The 20745-nt window shown below is 38.2% G+C and overlaps 1 protein-coding gene across 1 annotated transcript; it reads left to right on the forward strand.

Moving 5' to 3' along the window:
* Window positions 1–301: 301 nt before the first annotated feature.
* Window positions 302–17675, forward strand: LOC118769484 (relaxin receptor 1-like). Its single transcript, XM_036516609.1, has 18 exons — window positions 302–449; window positions 2231–2380; window positions 4702–4785; window positions 6709–6814; window positions 7823–7894; window positions 8993–9064; window positions 10887–10958; window positions 11226–11297; window positions 11472–11546; window positions 11730–11801; window positions 12426–12497; window positions 12937–13008; window positions 13186–13257; window positions 14459–14530; window positions 14951–15180; window positions 15563–15973; window positions 16596–16814; window positions 17365–17675. Exons 1-18 carry the CDS (start codon window positions 392–394, stop codon window positions 17673–17675), a joined length of 2292 nt encoding a protein of 763 aa, XP_036372502.1. The 5' UTR covers window positions 302–391.
* The last annotated feature ends 3070 nt before the right edge of the window (window positions 17676–20745 follow it).

Raw genomic sequence — 20745 nt, forward strand, 5'->3', positions numbered from 1 at the left:
ACGTTTGGGAAGAAACGATCGGAGAGTTTTATGCAGATGACCCAACTATCTTTTAGACATTCCTTGTAACTTTCATTATTCATTCATAAGTGCCCTGCCTGCTTTCAGCGTCTGAGAGTCTGAGCCATAGCCGCTCATTAATGCATCGTTCGATATTCCCTGGCTTCAGAAGTGTTTGCCTATCCTCACAACCTGTCTGCCTCAGCTAACTCAAGAGCTCTCTCACTGCAGACGTGGGTCCCCAGCTGAAACCTGGTGTGGATTACTGGAGAGTACAGTGTTTCTCAAGCAGCAAGAACGAGGGGGGACTGGCGCGTCTTGCTATTTCAGCAAACTGTGTTCAATCTTGGCGACCGACTAGCTATATATTTAGCAGTTTTCTTAATTAACCATGCCTGCCTTAATTGTAGGCGTTCTTTTTACCGGCAGCCTGTTATGCGGAGCGACAGGTGAGTAAGTCGCAAACAAGGTCTTATTTTGTGTGAATCAATCGATTGGTGGAGATTGGTGGCACATAGGGCTACTACAACGAGGTCATTCTTCAGTTTTGCTGGGCTGGCTCTTTCCTCCTGTGAGGTCGACAGAAAATAACATGCAACCTATCTCAGAGTGAATTGTACTGCCAGTCTACCTTAAGGCACGCATAATTAAAAATTTGCATGTATGCGCGTGTAATCAAGAGTAATTGCTTTGCCAGTATGATTAATTGTTTTGAGATGAAACACATTCTTGCGGATGAAAAACGGGCAACATACCTCGCTGTACACCTGTATCCTCAGCTATTGGCGAGTTGGCAGCCTGCAGAATATCATCTAAAGCCAATATCAAAAAGAAAAAAATACTTTATTGTGTTGATTTTAAATCGTACTCGCCACAGGAATACAAAGCTTGATGAAGAGATAGTGTCTGTTAAGAATTTAAAACCAGTTATACGAGAGGATATTTTGGGTGCTTCATTATCAGCAACTATTCTCAGTGGTGAAATAATCCGTTTAAAATGTAACGTATCTTTCTGGTATGCTCGTCAATAACTGCACTGCACACTAGGTCTTTTCGTCCCGGCATCACAAATCAATTTGCCATGAAAATGAAATGGCTTGGAAAGTTTGTACCGATTCTGTTTATTTATAACTTTTATGATTTTGATAGTTTCAATATTCTTTTGTATTATTACGGTCTTGTAATGGCGAGGGTGTCATATGCACATTGCCTTTCGTTCTGGTGCTATACATTGTTTTGATATAATCCTAATGCTTTAACCCAATATCCTCTTTTTGCTATCAGTAGCCTATTACCAACAAAAATGCGACGTGGTGTTCAAAGCACTGATGCTGTTATGTCCGTCGTCACACAGAAAATGACGCTTATTTATTTAAACAGCTTGTTGGACATCAGGGTTTTCATAAAAAAGTGTGTAATGATAATGTGTAATAATATATGTAGGTATATATGTACAACGCATTGTATTTTCACAAATTAATGCAGCCTGCATAATCACAAATGATTGCTCAGTAATCTGGAAATTGGGCCTGTAGGGTCTGGGTTTTCATTGTACAATTCTGACATTTCACAGATGTTGGCACTGCACATGCCATGCTTTTGATATTCCTTGGTCTAGCCCACCGGTCTTCTACATTTTTCCAGTGTGTACTCACTAAGCATTGCCCTGTATCATTTTTGGTTTTATTTATAATCTGTAATATAATCTGTAATTTAATTTATAACCTATAAATTTATAAAGGGCATCTAATAAAATGGCATGAAAAGTTGCACAAACAGGACACCACTAACCACATGTGAACAAGCATCAGTTCCAAACAGTGCTGCGACTGCAAGTGCATGCCTAGTTCACCATGTTAGTGCAATGCGTAAACATGTCACATTCATAGTTTCATAGTGCTAGTCAAGCACATTAGACTTATCTGAGGCTGCAAAGCATTATCATTCAATAATAAGCAGTAATGACGCATACAAATCTATTAACTGCATATCTGGATTCATACTGTATCCTGTAAGTATTATATTTTAACAGCACAGACATTTTCTCTACACAGAACTCATACATGTGCACTGCAAGAGCTCCAAAGATAAAGTGAATCTCTGTGTTAAATGTTTCTAACCCTCTCAGAGGTGAGTCACCAGTGGTCAGTTTGCTGCGTAGGCATAAAAGCAGCCTCTGACATGCAGAAGAATACTTTTCTTTTTTGACTTTGCCCTTTTTGATTTACAGTCACTTTAACCTCATTCAGTGTGCCCGAAAAGAAGTCTAACTGCCCCCTCGGCTACTTTCCATGTGGCAATCTGACCAAATGCCTTCCTCAGCTACTGCACTGCAATGGTGAGGATGACTGTGGTAATCAGGCCGACGAAGAAAACTGTGGTGAGTTCCTTTAGCAGTCTCTGAAAGGAATACCTTCAGTATCAAGAAATGCTATTTTCAGTGTATGAAGAGGTTTACAGTGGGTCTGCATTTACTGTTGATTCCATAGGTGCAGAGTTCTCTTTCTCACTAAACAGAATTAATAACATCTGTGACAGCACACCACTCTTACTTTTTGGGTGTCTCTGTAGAATTTGTGTTATCTCTACTTCTCTACTTTCATGTTCAAATGGTCTAAGAAGAAGACATCTGGTGTTTGTCAGTTTGTGATGGTTCTGGTTTTCTGCTGGATGGTTTACCTAAAAGAAGTGCCAGACCTAAAAATCTACCTGTGAAGAAATGAATATGTTCATATGTACAGGAAATACAGAAATACCAGAGGACTGCAACAATTAAGACATGATACCAAATAATTCTGCAGTTGGTTGAATGAGGAGCGTGGCATTAATACTTACTAACTCATCCAATTAACATACATTTTGTGACTGAATGTGAACTTCATTGTTCATAGTCTTGCTCTCATGGTGTCTGAAGAAAGAAATTAGAAGAGAATTTAAACCCAGGGTGACTTATATGGCTTACATTTATTATATTAACTATAACACTGCTCAATATTTTGTGGACCAATCAAGGCTAATTACTTTGATTATGTTTACGATGGCAGTGACCCTGACAATAAACAGTCAGATCATACTCTCCCAGTCACTGCCACTGACATAGATAGACTGTGGAACAGATACTATAGGTCCTGGCTCCAAAATCATATAGAACAGTAGCTTTAAATGAAACTCATTTGTTCAAATGTTAGGGCCTTGGAATTTGAGCTAAACATTAAAATCAGGAATAAAATCATAAGGGAGTATTATTCTGGATATAATTTACACACACATTTTAGTTTAGTTTTCTGTCTTCATCCACATTCATCCTCATCCTGTAGTGTGGTCGAATGTGCCATCCGTTTCTAATTGAGTGTGTGTGAGTCATATCATTACAGTGATGTGGTGAGTGAGTAAATAATTGCAGAGGTGCTCAGAGGATGACAGCTGGCATGTCTGAGATTGTCACCACTATCAAAAATGAAACATTTTATATTCCACATAAAGATAGAAATCTAATTGCTTTGCACTCTCTTCAGACCTATATTACAAGAGAGTAATCAGCCTGTACCAACGCGGCCAGTACTGTCTCATCATTTTTATTCTGGCCTGGACACCAGGCTCAGTATTTGATTCTGCCCAACGGCTTTTATTCTACATTTTTCAAGCCTGCCAACTTGAAAAAGAAACACAAGTGGAAGTAATTACATGCAGCCCATGGCGGCCAGTGAGCTTACAGATAGTGGATGTGGTGATCTGAAACTGGTAATGATCCTGCATCTGTTTATTAACAAGCTTTCTAGCTTTAGCAAGAATCATCAATCAACACCTGATTCCTCTTCATTTTGTGCTGTGTAGACCATGCTTAATGTTGTAGCATTAGCTTTGTGCACTTCATATTAAAACAAGTGCCATAAAATAGTAAGATCACAGAAAAAGTAACAGCTTATAGCCAAGTGATTCTTTTGAAATGTAAAATCAAGCATGCTTTTCATATACCAAAACCTACCTCAGGTGAAGTGCACAAAATGGAGTTACTGTTGGATATAGTGTGGGTAAGTAAAATGGAATTAACATCGATAACAAGTTACATACTGAAAAAATATACAAACAATGAAAAACAGGATAGTGAAATTGTCTCCTTCCCATATCTTAAGCCCATTGACCACCACTGAAATACAGGTTGAAATAACTAAATACAAGTCAAAATACTATTTTATATATATATAATATGTATATGTATGTGTGTGTGTGTGTGTGTATGTATTACTTGCATTTACGTAAGATGTGTTCATTTCAACATTTATTTATTTTATTATGTATTCATTAATTTTTTTCCTGCTTTTTCCATAATACATGCTATATATTTCCAAATAACCTTCTCAATGCCACTTTCATAAACCAGTCCACTCTACGACAAATGAATATACATTTGAATGTTTCATTGACTTTTATTTTTCATAAATATGCAAGATATGCTTTTGCTCTGTAATTAAACCATCTCGCCTGTTTGTAAGAGGTGTATCTTAATCATGGGAGCTCAGAGGTACAAAATGCCAGACATTTGTAAATGGTGAAATATTCATCTTTGGGCAAGTATACTGTAGTTGCTGATTGTGTTAAAGCATTATACACTCGGTTTTGAAATTGACACAGTCAAAAGGACACAGGAGGTGCTGTCAAAAGGACACAGTGTTTTAACATACATCCCACTCTGTTTCTTAGGAGATAACAATGGCTGGCCTAATCTTTTTGACAAATACTTTGGAATCCTCAATAACGACTTTGGAACCAAGTCCAACAAATGCTGTAAGTATAACTGCACACACACATGTATATCCTTGGTGCAGGGAATTAGGCCCTTATCCATAAATCCACTGATTAGCACAAGCAGAGGGTTGGTGATATGAGGTTTAGTCCTACTCGCTTATGCTTACATCTTTCTCATGTATTATCCTTTTATGTGATTCATATTGTGACATAATGTAACAGGTGGCACCATGTTTTTGCACACTAAATAATGTAGCATTCTCTTGAAGACTGGAAGAAAAAAAAAACAGTCATCATACAGTTGTCATGAATAAACACACACACATATATAAAATACAAACTTTGATGAACTTTGTGTTTTTGGGGAAATGGATATCACATGATGATGTGGTTATGCCTGCCTTCAGAATTTTCTATAATATTTTAACAGCACTGGCACACACATGGTTAAACTTGTCATATCGAACAGAAGACCTATAGTATGACTTAGAATGCTGTGAATTTGTGCTTATAGTTGAAAGAGCTGCTTTAAAATTCTGACAATCTATTCAGGAGAATGTCTTCAAAGGGAACATTTATACTTGTTTCAGATTGATGTCAAAAATAGATTGGCATGAAAGTAAAATGTATGGAAACGAGAATAAATGCAAATTTTTGCTTCAGGGCTCCATATGTGGAATCTTGTAGAACTGAAGGATAGCCACAGTTTGTCAGAAAAAAATCTGAGGAAAAATAACATAGAGAAATGTGTGCGGAATGCAGCTTACTCTCAACTCATGTTAGCAAGAGGACTTGAGCTTTTCAGAAAAAAAAGTTCACCTCTTTATCTGGACTGTCAGAGCATTCAATATACAATGTCATTTTCAAGGAGTCTTGTACCAGCTGTGTGTAATTCTGCACAATCTATATGTAATACATACAGATATAGAGAAAGTGAAACATGCAGACACCTTAAAAATGTATCATTAGACCCAGTATAGAAATATAGTTTTCAAAGAATATTTGCAATTTCAGTGAATACATGTTGGCATATTATGTTTCCAATTTTTTGAACATTTGAATTCATAGAATTTATATTTATAGGTCTCTCTACATAGTATATTTTTTTCTTTAGAATTGATTTTATTTACAAGCCTGCTGAGCCTGTAATTGTTCTTGAACGTGCTGTCTTTTAAAGTGGTATTGATGGTTGAGTGTGAATCTCAATAGTGGGTTTCAGTATTCCATCACTGTGGTTTATTACTTACTTGTTACTGGAGTTATTTTAATTAACTGGAGTCTTGTCCTTATCAATGTAAATCTAATCCATTGTTTCAGTCATCATCAATGGTGCCACTAATTTTCACTTATTAGATTATTTTAATTGCCACAGCTCTGGGAACAAATGATTCTATAATGAGTTCTTTGAAGATATTTCATGGAAGATATGTACTTGTGTAATTAATACAGGAAGTATTTTTCGTTTGATTTTGCACAATAATCAGCAACTGCTTGTGATCATTACTATGCCAACACTTTTTTATTTATGGAAACTGATCAAGGGTGGAGATAACAGTTTACCCTCAGCTTTGATGCATAAATTTAAGAAAGTCTTTCCTCATTACTTAAACATTTCATCTCCACACCTTCAGAACTCATAATGTGTTGTGTTGCTAATGAGAAACTTAACACATGTTTAAAAGTGTTATTCAGAGCTAAAGGCAGAACTGGGGTAAAAGTGATAGCTGGGTTCAATCCTGCCATATGGTGTTTTATCTATAACTTTGAATAACAAATTTAAGCCGGTATTCATTTCTTTCATTACTTAAAACATCAAGTAACAAAAAAGCTACTTTGACTATTAATTTATTTCTCTAAGGACAAACTCAGTATGATCAGACAGAATCTGGGGTTCTCATTTGGTCAGACATTTTCGGTGAAAGTGACCCTGTTGCACTGATCTCCCCTGTCCCTCTCTCCCAGTGCTTGGGATTGTCCCAGACTCTTGCCTCTGCAGAGGCCTGGAGTTGGACTGTGACGGAGCTCAGCTGCGGGCTGTCCCAGCAGTGTCTACAAATGTCACCATGATGTAGGTTTGCCTGCTGCACTGAGTGCCTTTGGATAGAATGGCCATTTGTCACTCTGTGGTCCTCATGGCCCGCCTTTACATTCCAATGGTCAGAAACTGCATTAGTGGAGCCTGATTTTCCTTAGTTGGTATGACACAGGACTAACCTGCAGTGGTGAGAACTGATTCATGGGCAAACATGAATCATGCATTTAGAAATAATGCAAAAAAATTGTGCTTTGATATTTTGCTGACATCACATGTCAGTTTCTGTGACAAAAGGGTAATTATTATATTTCTTATTTTTGATAGATTTCTCAATTGTTCAATTGAGTTCAATTGTTCAATTGTTCCAAAAGTCACTAAAATGTGGCTCAAATAGTCAACATAAAACTGTCAAACTGCTTAAACACTCAAGCCTCTAAGGAGCTGAACAACTGTACAATACCCTTTGTCCATAGCTTTGAGTGAAGAATTTAAGAATGTTATATTTTATCATTTATATTTTCTGCATGAACTGCATGAATCTGACTTTTTAAGTATAAAATAGGGTTGACTACCCAGTGAAAACTTCATCATTTGCAGATGTGTAATTTTGCTTTCCCTGAGGCTGATTATTCATTTATTGAAAATGTAATTATGCATTCTTTCCATAATTGCTTTGCTGTTATTTATTTTTTTCATAACATGCTTTTGTGTACCGTTTGCATGTTTTCCTGAAATGCATTCACTCCTTAGTAAAAGATAACCCAGTAACTGCGCTCTTACACACAAGTTGTTTTTTTTTATTATTGCTGCCTATAGAATAGATCAACTGTACTTTAACTTCAACTTTTACTTCAAACTTTATCTTCTTAACTCCTTCACTGTGTATCCAATCTGTTATTATCACAGATGTTGAGATATATGAAGAGCAGGGTTGTGTGTCCTTTTAGAGTTGTTGCAGAATATGCAAAGGCCTCCCACTATTGTCATTGTGACACCTCTCTGGTGTTCTCTGTGGCACCTAATCAGTTGTTCCCATTTCAGGTCTCTACAAAGAAACAGGCTGAGGAAACTCAATGCTGACATATTTTATAAGTACCAGAATCTTCAAAAACTGTGAGTTGTCTTCTGATGAGACACAATTGATATGTGCCTGGAACCTTTGTGATTAGTTTTGAGGTTCTAGGTGAGGGGCAGAGGTGTTGCATGTTTCAGCTTGCAACCGGAAGCAAGGTAGAGCACTCTTTTTGCAGTTTTCAGCAAAGTACATAACCTGAATTATTTCAATAAATATCCAGTTGTGTACCAGTACATTATGTATCTGTGAAATTACATAAGTGTATTATTTCATGCTTGCTATAGATACCATACACGTCACCCTGGAAAGGTATGATTGCTAACTAAAGAAATCATGTAATAATGCATTTAAAGGAAGGTAAGCCTGAACAATCACCAAGGACAAAATCCACATAAATGAAAACAGCCTTATTTGTGCTCATAGTAGCTCTGTGTGTTTTAATCTTTTAACATACATTGTGTGTTGAGGGGTAGCCATCCAGTTCACAGAGAGAGATCAATATGATCTGTTATTGAGGATGAATTCGCAGACAACAGAATGTTCCATGTTTGCACACTACAGAATTATAATAAGGTTCTGATGAATCTGCTAATCTGCTGAAATCAGAAGGTCAGTCTGTTCATTTTGCCAGCCTGTAGAATTCATTGGGGATTCTTAATTTGGTCTTTCTTAAACTCTTATTACACAGCTGCTGGGGGATTGCTTAAATATAAAATATATAATTCATTATTAGTTTTTAGAGACAGAAATCCAGATTTAATTTTCCATTGGAGAACACTCATCATTTTAATACTTTAGAATATTATTTTTACAAGTGGCCCTTGTTCCTCTCCCCTGGAGCAAAACTGTGTCAAATGTAGAGAGGGGTGATGAAGCAGTGATCGTGCATAAACCTGCCCCGCTGGCAACTTCCCTGAGCAGGGTCCAACAGTGACACCTTGAGGCTGCCACCGGAAATGATCCCACTGTGTACACGAATATAAACGCAGGTTGTTTGTTCTCAACTTTCGATGTCTAATCTTGGCGGAGAGATGAAATATGCAAACACATGCTCTGAATACTTGAAAGTGAATTGATGTTGTTCCCGCTCTTTTTGACATGGCATACTTTGTTTATTTATTTGCCTTTTTTTGTAGATATCTGCAGCACAACAGAATCCGAGTGGTGAACCCACACGCCTTCAGAGGACTGTATAATTTAACAAGACTGTGAGTTAAACTGTTTTTTTTTTACGTTCCTGCCTGTGTTACCTGCAGTATGTAAATGTTTTTAGTATTGCTAGGTTCCCTAAACTTTAATATTATTGTCATTTTAGCTGTCAGCGTACCTGCACACAAAAAAGTTACAAGCTCATGTAGAGTGAATGTTGAATTATTGTTGCGGTGATAACCAGGAATCATCTGCTTGACAAGGAGAGCACTTGAGATGGGGCTGGATCTTCAGGGCCCGGCAGCTTTATGTGTGAGAGCCCTCAGCGGATACTTGTTACGCTCGCCCGGGACTCCCACCAGCACTTTCACTAAGATATCTGAAAACCGCCTGGTGACAGGCACTTGATACAGAATCCCATGAATATGAATTCCTACTTTTCACAAGATATTTATATTTAGCCTATAATGATTCATAGGCCAAGGGTCTCTGTCACAAAGATGAAACTTGGTTATAGATATTTGGGAACTTTACTGCTATTGTTAGTATTTGAGATAAAAACAATAATAAATAAAATAAATTACAATTTTAATTATTAAAACTATAATTACTTTAATAGAATAAATAATACACCTATATTGTTTTTAATTAAACAAGGAAGGTCAAATGAAAACTAATTTCTGACTTGAAGTCACACACTTGGGAAACAATATGGGTGGTGCAAGCAAGGAATTACACAAACAATTAACTGTATAGCTGAGATCATTAGGGTTAACCAGAGTCCTTCCATATATGCCATGGTGTCTTTAATGAACAAACCTTTGTTTACAATTGAAATATTTCTATAATTTCTATGTGTTTTTAATTTCTGTGTCTTTAAAGGTACAGGACCTCAAAAGTATAACTATTTTACATGCTAGTTTGAGGATTACATGCTTTTCTGTATCAACAGACACATCTGGCTGAAAAAATACCCTCTCACTAATATCCACAGTAATTTAGCCATACATTAAAAACTGTGGTGAAGTCTTTGCAGGCCTGCTTTAGTACAGAAAGTACCCGGAGTTTCCCACTTTCTTCAGCCTCCCAACTGCACATCAAAGGAAGCATATTTTGCTGTAAGATCAGCAGGACAGTTAAGTGATTAAAGGGATTCTGGCTGCAAATGGGCAACACATCAGCATATTGTAAAATATTAAATATTAAACTCCCTCCATTACCTCTGCCTGTAGGGCAGCAAAACTGCCCCTTTTTACAGGCGAACAGGATAAGGTAGTGCAATTCTGTTGGTAAATACTGCAAGGCAATGCCTCTGCCACCATTCTACAGTTCCATTCAATGGCAAGAAGTGCTTCTCTTTTAAGTCCAAGCCCTCCTGCTCCTTAATGATAAAATAGAACATCCACGTTCACTTGGATGCTGAAAGGCACATCCGTGCTTGGCAGTTTGATGTATTTTCTTCTTGTTTGATTGTACGTGATTGAATCCTTTTTGTCACCAGCCTGGAACTTATTGTACCTGGTGTCTCACCTGGGAGGAAATGTTGAACTTTAATGACTACAAGATTTTAACTTCATTTAGTCTTCGCTGTGAGGAATCTACAGTGCCACATCTGAGTTTAATAAGACCTCATGAATTTATTCATGTGACTTCCTCCAAGTTTTTTTTTAATTTCTTGCCACTTTTTTCTCTCAAATTCACTCTTAGAATAAAATAGAATGAACTGTCATCATTTCAGCTACATTCTGGCTTCACACTAGGTGGTATGTAACAGGGACTTTAGAATGGCTTACTGAGTGACAGTTGATGGATGACTATATAAGAAATATTGAGCTACATTATGTGCATATTGATGAGTAATGGTTGCGCTTGTTTTTCCAGGTATTTGAGCCATAATAAGATATCCGTTCTAAGGCCTGGGGTATTCCAGGATCTTTATAAGCTTGAGTGGTTGTAAGTTTTCTCGTTAATATTCTATTCCCAATTGTTTTAAGAATTACTCAAGATTATTTAATATAATCATGCATTTACTTTTGCAAATTTACTTACATTTTGCTGTAATTTTTCCATTATGAGGTTTGTAGTGAGCAATTTCCTTAATATTCCTCTGGGTTCCATTTTAAATGTGTGTGAGACAGGACAGTTTCCATCATTAAATTGTTCAGTGACCCTTCCAATCAGTAATTGCCATCTTTGTCATTTTTCCATTGTTGTTCACAGGATATTGGAAAACAACAAAATTAACCAGATTTCCTCACTGACATTCTCAGGGTTACGCTCACTGGTCCTTCTGTGAGTTTCCCATTAAGTGCTTTTTTGTTCCACCTTATTTCCCTCTCCTTAAGTGAGACACGACTATTAAAGACCGTGTTTTTATTTGCTCTGCAAAAGTAAATTGAGTTTGATTTGTCAACAGTTTGCTCAGCAGTGGTTTGAAAAATGTGAATGGTTTCATTTGTGTTGAAGGGTGCTGCTTAATAACGCTCTCAGTCAGCTGCATGACAAAGCCATCTGTCTGGAGATGCCCAAACTGAACTGGCTGTGAGTCCCGCAATATGCACACATCATCTGAACAGATTAATCCAAAGATCTGAATGTATACATTTGAAAATGACAGGAATCCTGTATCATAACTGTAGCTATATTTTGAGCAGTCAGTAAAAAAAGAGCATGAAACTTTCCAGTTTGTTATGAGCTAAATGCCATTTACTATTTTTTTTTCAGTGACATGGAAGGAAATCAGATTGAGAGTGTTGGAAATGTGACTTTCTCCTCTTGCAACATGCTGACTGTGCTGTAAGTCTGAATGCAAGGCACCAATGCTCTGCAATGACTTATCACATTTTATTTTATATATTTGTGTAGCGCTTTTCATTAGGCAAAATATTAAGGGCCTTTGCAACAGTTCTGAACAGTATGAATATGACAGTCAGGAAAACCACAAATTATTCAATAAATCATTTAAAGAGGAAATTGAGAAGTATGTAAGTTCTCAAGTTAGAGGTATACAGATTAAGTATAGCCAGTGACATAAATCATATGTGAAAAAAGTGAGTTTTTTGATCTTTGAAAATCTTTTGAAAGCCAAGACTAAGGCTCTCTAAATTGATCAGGCAGGTTTTTCCCAGGATGGGGTACAGGGCAGCAGAAAGTCAGTTTTCCATGGTACACTGAACAGGATAATCTAATATTGGAATTGGAGTACAGCTATGTATTGAGGCAAGGAAAATATTAAAGGTCTGTACAGGAAATGGCATATTGGGGTAGATGTAATCTGCTCTGTTACTAAGACCCAGCATTGTCTCTTTATATATGTCAGTCAAATATATAAAAGATAGAAAAACATTCAGCCAAACTGATGCCTGTTTTGTCTCGCGCACCCCCCCCCCCCCCCACCCCACCACCCCGCTAAACCACCAGTGTTTTACAGCGAAACAGAATCAGCCACTTACATGAAAACGCTTTCTCACCACTCCAGAAGCTTGGCGAGCTGTAAGTTGTACATTTCACTCTGTAGCCTGTTTTTCTTAACCCTTTTAACCTATGAAATATTTTGATGCAGTTTGAAGGTCTGCGCAAGGTTACATCAAAATTTGCAAGGAAAGACAAGACTGAGAGGTTCCCACAGTTGACATGTCCTTGGGAATTGTCGAGCTGTGTGCTTATTCCAGAAAAAGCTCTGAGGATATCATTACCATTGTTCCATGAATCAACTAAAAATTATGCTAAAGTAATGACAAAAAGTTATAGTGCAATATCAAGCAATTGTGCAACAAGACAGAATACACCACTCTGTAGAAATTAGTGCTGATGGTGACTCATGAGTTCAATGAGTCACCATCCAAATAATGCTATTTTAATTATCATATTCATGGATTACTTATAACATTACAGTTATGTGTTTTCTCCTCTTTTCTCCATGATTCCACAGAGATTTGTCCAGTAATAGAATTGAAACAATTCCCCCAAATCTTTTTGTCGATCTTGGTGAACTGCTGCAACTGTAAGTGAGCTGTATTATATATTATAATTTGTTGAGTATATTGAAATGCAAGTGGGACTTGCATTTTTTTGTTTCAACCAATACTGGCAGAGCTGTACAGTTATTGTTATTATTAAAGATATATAGGTCTGTGCAATATGATTTCACTGATAACAGTTGTTGGTAACTTTTTTATAGGAATATTTCTTACAACCCCATTCTGGAGTTGCAAATGGACCATTTTGATAACCTGCACAAATTAAAATCACTGTAAGTCATTTTCCATTTAGTATTTCATAGAAAAGTATCCCTGTGTGTCAAATCACCCCGAACTATATCCACTTTAATGGTTTAATACATAGCTAATGTTCATCATTATAGTATAGATACTTATTCTTCTCACTGCAGACAATTTCCTGAAGCTGTAACAAAATGCTTTGTTACCTGAAGCTCACCTTTTCAGACAGCTTTACTGGATGAGGTCGAAAGAAAGATTAGACAGGTGTTGCATTTTCCCTGGCTGCCCTGGCAGGTCCATCACCTGAGCAAGCAGCAATAATATGGCTTTATTCACACCAGTAGGGAAATGGGGGATTCACCTCATGAATGAAAAAGCACTCTCTGTATGCAGTGGCACATGGCAGCTGCTTAGCCTCCATTTATATTTGATTGAGTTTTAGGTGGATGATAGCAGCTATTTTAAGACAAATTCTGTCAGTGGAACAAGAGTGCATTGGTGAAAATTAATTAAAGGCAGGTTTAACGCTGTTATGAATGAATAGAATAGCTTACAAGAACTCATAATGAAAGCAGAGACTCCTGGATTGGCCATGACTATGCTTGACAGTGTTGGATACACTCAAGCATAGGCGTCATTTACGCTGGGGACGCTGGGGACATGTCACCACCACTTTTTGTTGTGGCCCATTTTGTCCCCACCACTTTTTGAAAGCCTGAACACGTCGAACCAGTCGTTGTCCCCAGCACTCAAAACAGAGGCCCATGCAAGGCAACAGGGAAAACGCCAAGTCTTGATAATCTGAATGGCCACTTAACATACTTGAACTCTCATGTTTTATACATAAACATATTTTAATAACAGACCTGCTGCATAAACAAGATATGAATGCCTCCCATATGGGTAAAAGCTGTTAAAACTATCTTCATCCTGCTGAAAGGTTAAATTGATCATTCCTACAGAGCTTTGAAGTTAGTTGTGAAACTAACTTCACTTTAGCATTCTTTTTTAGTCAAATGGGGACAAGGACTTCAAGTAATGAAAGATTATGCAATATATGTTGAATGTATATAATCACGGCTTTAGAAGGGAAGAAGACAGGGACGTGGCATGTGTCTAAAGGAGCAAAGGAGAAGACATTAGCAGTAGTTCTGAATATTGAATGACTGATAGAAAGGATTAGCTGACTTAAGTGAAAGTGGCATCTGGGGACAAATGCTCTTCTTTTTCTAGAAGCATAGAGGGGATGGAGATTAGGAACATACAGAGACGGATGTTTGAACCTCTGAAAAACTTGACTCACATGTGAGTATTTACATTCTTATTTGGTTCAATAGTTTTTAAGTGATGTGCATTTACTAGAGCTTGAGAATAATGCTGTAACCTCTAGCCTGATAAATATGTGTCATAACGTGCACCAGGCCACTATGATTAGACATGGCCGTTTTAATGTACAGTATAACAGTACAATATAACATATAATTTCTTGGTAAAGGATTACAGGATATTACTGTGACATTTAAAAATATTTTTGCAAATTATTTCATTAGGATATCCCCCTCAGACCTGGAACAAGAACGTAGAAATCATAAACTTTATAAATGTATTGTTTACTTATAGCCTTAATCATGATAGACTAATATTACATTTTAATCACACCAATGTCTGTACAGTGGACATGAAAGTACCAGTGGATGAGTGTGTCCACCCTTTGCTTCTCTACAGATACTTTAAGAAGTTCCAGTACTGTGGCTATGCTCCACACGTGCGCAGCTGCAAGCCCAACACAGATGGCATCTCCTCCTTTGAGGACCTGCTGGCCAACATTGTGCTGCGGGTCTTTGTCTGGGTGGTGTCGGCCACCACCTGCTTCGGGAACATCTTCGTCATTTGCATGCGATCTTACATCAGATCCGAGAACAAGCTGCATGCCATGTGCATCATATCCCTTTGCTGTGAGTGAGTGTGCTGTAGACTTGAGTTGTCATTTTCTGCCAAACGTGCTCAATAGGTGGACTGTGGGCTTGCAGGTGAGATCTGCTCCGTTGAAAACTTATGAGTGAATGACTTCATCTTTCAGTAATTCTGCAGTTGAACAGACACAATTTGATCACATCCATGCGAGCTTTAATCAGTCAAGCCTTTACCTTTTGCAGTGTGAATTCTGATATCTGCTATCATGCAGAGACCTTAACACTTGTGGTAGGGTATGCATTACTTTAACTGTATTATCTCAATTGCACGACAGCGTCGATTCTAGAACAAGACACTAATAAACTCATTTGCCATAGGCACCCCTAACCAATCATCATAGCACCGCCCACTTTTGCCTCATAGGTGCAGATGGCCTGATGGGTGTGTACCTCTTTGTGATTGGTGCGTTTGACCTGAAGTTCCGTGGGGAATACAACCGCCACGCCCAGTCATGGATGGACAGCATGCAGTGCCAGGTGGTGGGCTCCCTGGCCATGCTGTCCACCGAGGTGTCCGTGCTGCTGCTCACCTACCTGACGCTGGAGAAGTACATCTGCATCGTCTACCCCTTCCAGTACCTGACCCCGGGCCGCTGTCGGACCGTCAGCATCCTGGTGGTCATATGGGTGCTGGGCTTCGTCATCGCCTTCATCCCGCTGGTCGCCAAGGGGTTCTTCCGGAACTTCTACGGCACAAACGGGGTGTGCTTCCCGCTGCACTCTGAGCAGCCCGAGACTAGGGGGGCACAGGTCTACTCAATTGTCATCTTCCTGGGTAAGAGTGGCCCTCAGTGCGCCCATGTGTCATATGAGCAGACATTCACTTTTAAAATCATTACTTATTAATCTTCTTTTTTTTTAATTACATTTTGCAGATGTGCACTTTTCCCTCTGGGTAAACATTTTATTGTGCCATATAATATGACTGCTCTGATCCTTGCTGTCAGATCAGTGTTACTTACCAGACATGCTTGTGACTAACACCTGGTAAAGCCTACTGTGAGATATCTTGTTGTCCACTTTATGAAATAATGCAATGCCGCTTCTAGTCCAGGAGAAGCTGCTACTGAAAAAAAACAACAACATTTTGCACTATGCTGAAAATGAATTTTATATGATCTGAATTTGTGATTGTCCACAGGTTATTCTAACTTTGAACAAGATGACTGAAAAAGCCACGCATTCATTTGAATCTGTCTTTGTGAGATAACTGTCTGTAGAGCGAGGAAGCAAATGTTAGATTTTAGGGCTTCTACTGAATGTCTCTCGTTACTAGAAGTCATAGTGCAAAACAAAAGCTTGGATTAAATCAGACATAACTTTAAACTAACAATGTTATTTCACACATTGTTAGAGTCATATCCTCAGCATATATAATTTCATATTTTCTTCCACAGGGTTGAACCTCGTGGCATTTCTCATCATAGTGTTTTCTTACGGGAGCATGTTCTACAACATACAAAAAACAGGAACCAGAGCAACAGAGTACAGTAATCACATCAAAAAGGAGGTGACCATCGCCAAGCGGTTCTTCTCTATTGTCATCACAGACTCACTCTGCTGGATACCCATTTTTATATTAAAGATATTATCTTTGATGCAGGTGGAAATCCCAGGTAAATCTGTCTTCCCATCACCAGTAGCAAATATATCTTTTTGTGCCAAACAATTTAATAACCATGCAAAGCAAAGTCTTTACTTTCAAATACAGTCCTCTAATAGGTACAACTTTTTAAAACATGTATAACTATTCCAACAGATGTTTAAGGAGATGTAAGTAAGTGTAATGCTTTAAAGAAATAAGTGGAACTGAGACTGTTGTGGGAGTATGTTCATAACTCACCTCAGGAGACGGGAAAATTATCTGTTAGACAGTAGCTGGCCATTCAGAAAGGCAAGGCCACCACATGACTGCTATTTAATACCCCACATGTACATTATTACATTATTGTTATTTAGCAGATGCTCTTATCCAGAGCGACTTACATACAGTAGGTTAGAATTTTATCCATTTATACAGCTGGATATTTACTGAGGTAAATGTGGGCTAAGTACCATGCCTAAGGGAACAACAGCAGTGCCCTAGTGGGGAAATGAACCGACAACCTTTTGCTTACGAGCCCTGCGCCTTAACACTATACTACACTGCTGTATGTTATTCTATAGGCACAATCAGTTCCTGGGTGGTGATATTCATCCTGCCAATAAACAGCGCGCTCAACCCCATCCTGTACACGCTGACGACGCGCCCGTTCAAGGAGACCATCCTGCAAGTGTGGATCAACTACAGGCAGAGGAGGCCTCTCTCCCGCGGCCACGCGGCCTACACGCCCTCCTTCACCTGGCTGGAAATGTGGCCCGTGCAGGACTCCGCCCCGGCGCTGTCCTCCCCCGAGTACCTGGCTCACCCCTCCGAAATGTCATTCACCTCAGGGAAGTCAGAGCTCCTGCCAGCCAAGAGTAGAAATGGTGTATGAAAACTAGTTACTTTCTTTGGCTAGATAACTAACAACCATATTGTGTTTATCGGGCTGTACACTATCAAACAAATGACACGATTGATCATCATCTGGAAAATTGGCTACCTGTATCAGAAAACATACAGTGCAGCTGAAAATATATACAGCTGTCTATTGACCACTGGGGCTTCTGTTCATGGATTAATGCTGCAGATTCTCTGATCTTTATAGTATGTTAATCAGCTTAGTGAGCTCACTGAATTGGATGACCCACCGGATATTTTAAAGATCAGTGAATCTCTCGAGTGTTGACCCCCCCCCCCCCCCCCCCCCAAAAAAAAAAACACTGCCTTCACCTCAAGCACAGCCATGCATTATCAATGTTTGTGATTATCTCATAATAACCATCAAATGGAATGATCAGCCAGCAAAATAAACACTGCCTTTTTTTGTCTTTACCTTTAATTAGCCTAAATGCTATCAATAACCGATTTCTACACATTGGAAGCAAACTTGGTTGCTGTAAAGTGTACAGAAATTACAGTCTGTGATGTAAACAACTGATAAAATATGCGTTCACTGTTATTAACTCAAAAAACAATCAGTATTCATTTTATGCCATTTTATAACATGGTGTATATACATTAAGTGCACTTCATGCTAAGTGATATGAAGAGCATTAAAATAGTAAACGTATATATCCGTTGGGTATGTAATCCATTGTTGATTGCAATGGAGTTTGTCCTTTAGAATAAACTTCATTAAGTTTACAACTACATTTTTGCTTTAAACCACTAATCATTCCCTACCTAGTAATACAGTCATTCCATGCACATTTGTAATAATTCACAAATACATTTAGTTTGCACAATGTCAAAGATAACATTAGACATAAGGTAACAATATCTATATTACTATTTCTCAGAGTCAAGATAAAAACATATTCCCACCTTTTATATTGTGCAGTGATGGATGAAGAAGCTCTGGGATACACAGCAGGAATGAGACTGCACTTTATAACACAATCAACTGTTTCTCAAAGCTAGGATCAACTGGATATCCTGGATCTGCATCAGGATTACTGGAACTTGATGGATGACATTACAAGTACAAACAAATGCCATCTACATTTCAACCAAAAGTAAGAACTGAAAAAGTACAGTACTAAAGCAATTAAAAAAAGACACAGACATCAACAGTAAGGAAATGATGAAAAGATAATGGATTTACATGTTACAAACCCTGGCCCTGGGAATTTGAGTGGCAAACTGCTTACATATTTTGCAATGAATTTCTTTGTGTGTTTCTATTGTCCAGTATTGTACTGACCGTATTGATTATGTATGTTGACTTTACATTAACAGGGGTTTCCAACCAAGGGTCTGGCGTATCCCGGAACAATTCTGAAAGTCTTCAGAATTGTCTGACAAAAAAAAAACAGTTATAAAATATATTATAGTTCAAAAAAAATAAAATAAAAACTCAAAAATGACATGGTGTTTTCTGTAACTTACAGGTTCTTCTATAGGAAGGATAAATAAAAAATGTATATGCAATCGCTGACTATATACAGATGTAAACTCCAGCACTTGATGCAGATTGCATGCTTTGCCCGAATGTGGTCAATGCTGTCAGTTTCCATCACTACGTCAGAGCTAAGAAAAGGTTGAAACACCCTGCCTTGTACTTGTACTATATTATTACAGCTTAGAGTCTGTGCACTTTTTGTTGAATTTTCTTGCCTCATACAGTAGTGCCCTTTGGTATTACCTCTGTGACCAGGAGGTGGAGAGGGGATTATGTGATCGCCCCCTGTGCTTTGGGTCTGTCTGGAAACAGGACTACTGAAAAATTTGAAGATGGATTCTGAGGAAACACGATGAGATTTGTAACAAGGAATGTATTAAGTTATGACTAAGTTGTATGGCAGCTATGGAAACTGAAGGATGGCTTAGGTATTCATGCACACAAGTGCCACACTATTTTGTACTTTAGCCACTGACCCAGCAGTAAAATTTTCAAATAATTACTAGCCAAACAACTGTATACAATGAACTGCTTTGCTTTCTTTGTCTTAGTTATCAGTTACCGTCCTTGTAAAAGCAAACTTGTTTGCCTGCATGAATTGAATTTTGTGTCCAATGATTTATTTGCTTTCATTGTTGCCTTAAAATAAGTATTTTTGTATGTTGTTTAGATGTTATCAATATGTAATCCTACACATGTATTATGACCAGGGTTTATGCAAGCCGATACAACATTGTTTAACCTGTCATGAGACTGCTACTGTGTTGTACCATGCTGTTATCCTCTTAACTGTACATTTTTTTTATTTCATGTCTCTAAAACGCTGAGCATGTTTATTTCACATGTTGGCTATATAGTTTCCTTGGTCCTAAAAATGGGAAATGGTGTTAAGAAGACAATTTACAATCAAATGGACCCAGCCGTGGAAAGAACAGTTGAGAAAATGTCCATGTGTGGTGGCACAGAATAAATGCAGGGCATATTGTCTAAATTATATTTAACTTACCAATGCAACTGTTGTGTTAACAACGGTTTGCAAAAGGCACAGAAAATTGTTGCTGTGATTAGCACACTGAAAGGGCATATACCGACCTAATCAATTGACATGGAAAGCAGCACTTCAGACAGTGTCATGATAAATCAAGTCATGTTTGCCTAAAATGGAGAAGAATCCCGCTGATGTAATGGGAGAACACAGGCCGAGATACAGGATTGCAAACTGTAAATCTGTTTTCTGACAATGACGAGCTGAAACTGGCAATCGCAACTGAACAAAAGTTACGCAAAGTTAGAATATTCGTTGTCAGCCCGCTCCAAACGACTAAGTTGACTGGTTCGCAGAGGATCTTGATCTTTCAGCAATCCTTTGGCTCCGATGGCGTGGTAATGCCACGATGTCCATCTTTGATCAGGTCTCTCCATGCCTTAAGAAACAGTGCATTTGCAGAACACTGAACTGCCAAATCTTTCACTTGGGTGGAGATGATCGTGGTCGCATGCAGCAGACGCGTCATTGAGGCGGCTGCCTGTAACAAATAATGGCAGACAAAACAAATTGTTC

This window comes from Megalops cyprinoides, chromosome 22 (assembly GCF_013368585.1).
Source record: "Megalops cyprinoides isolate fMegCyp1 chromosome 22, fMegCyp1.pri, whole genome shotgun sequence".
In the NCBI taxonomy this organism is placed as follows: Eukaryota; Metazoa; Chordata; class Actinopteri; order Elopiformes; family Megalopidae; genus Megalops; species Megalops cyprinoides.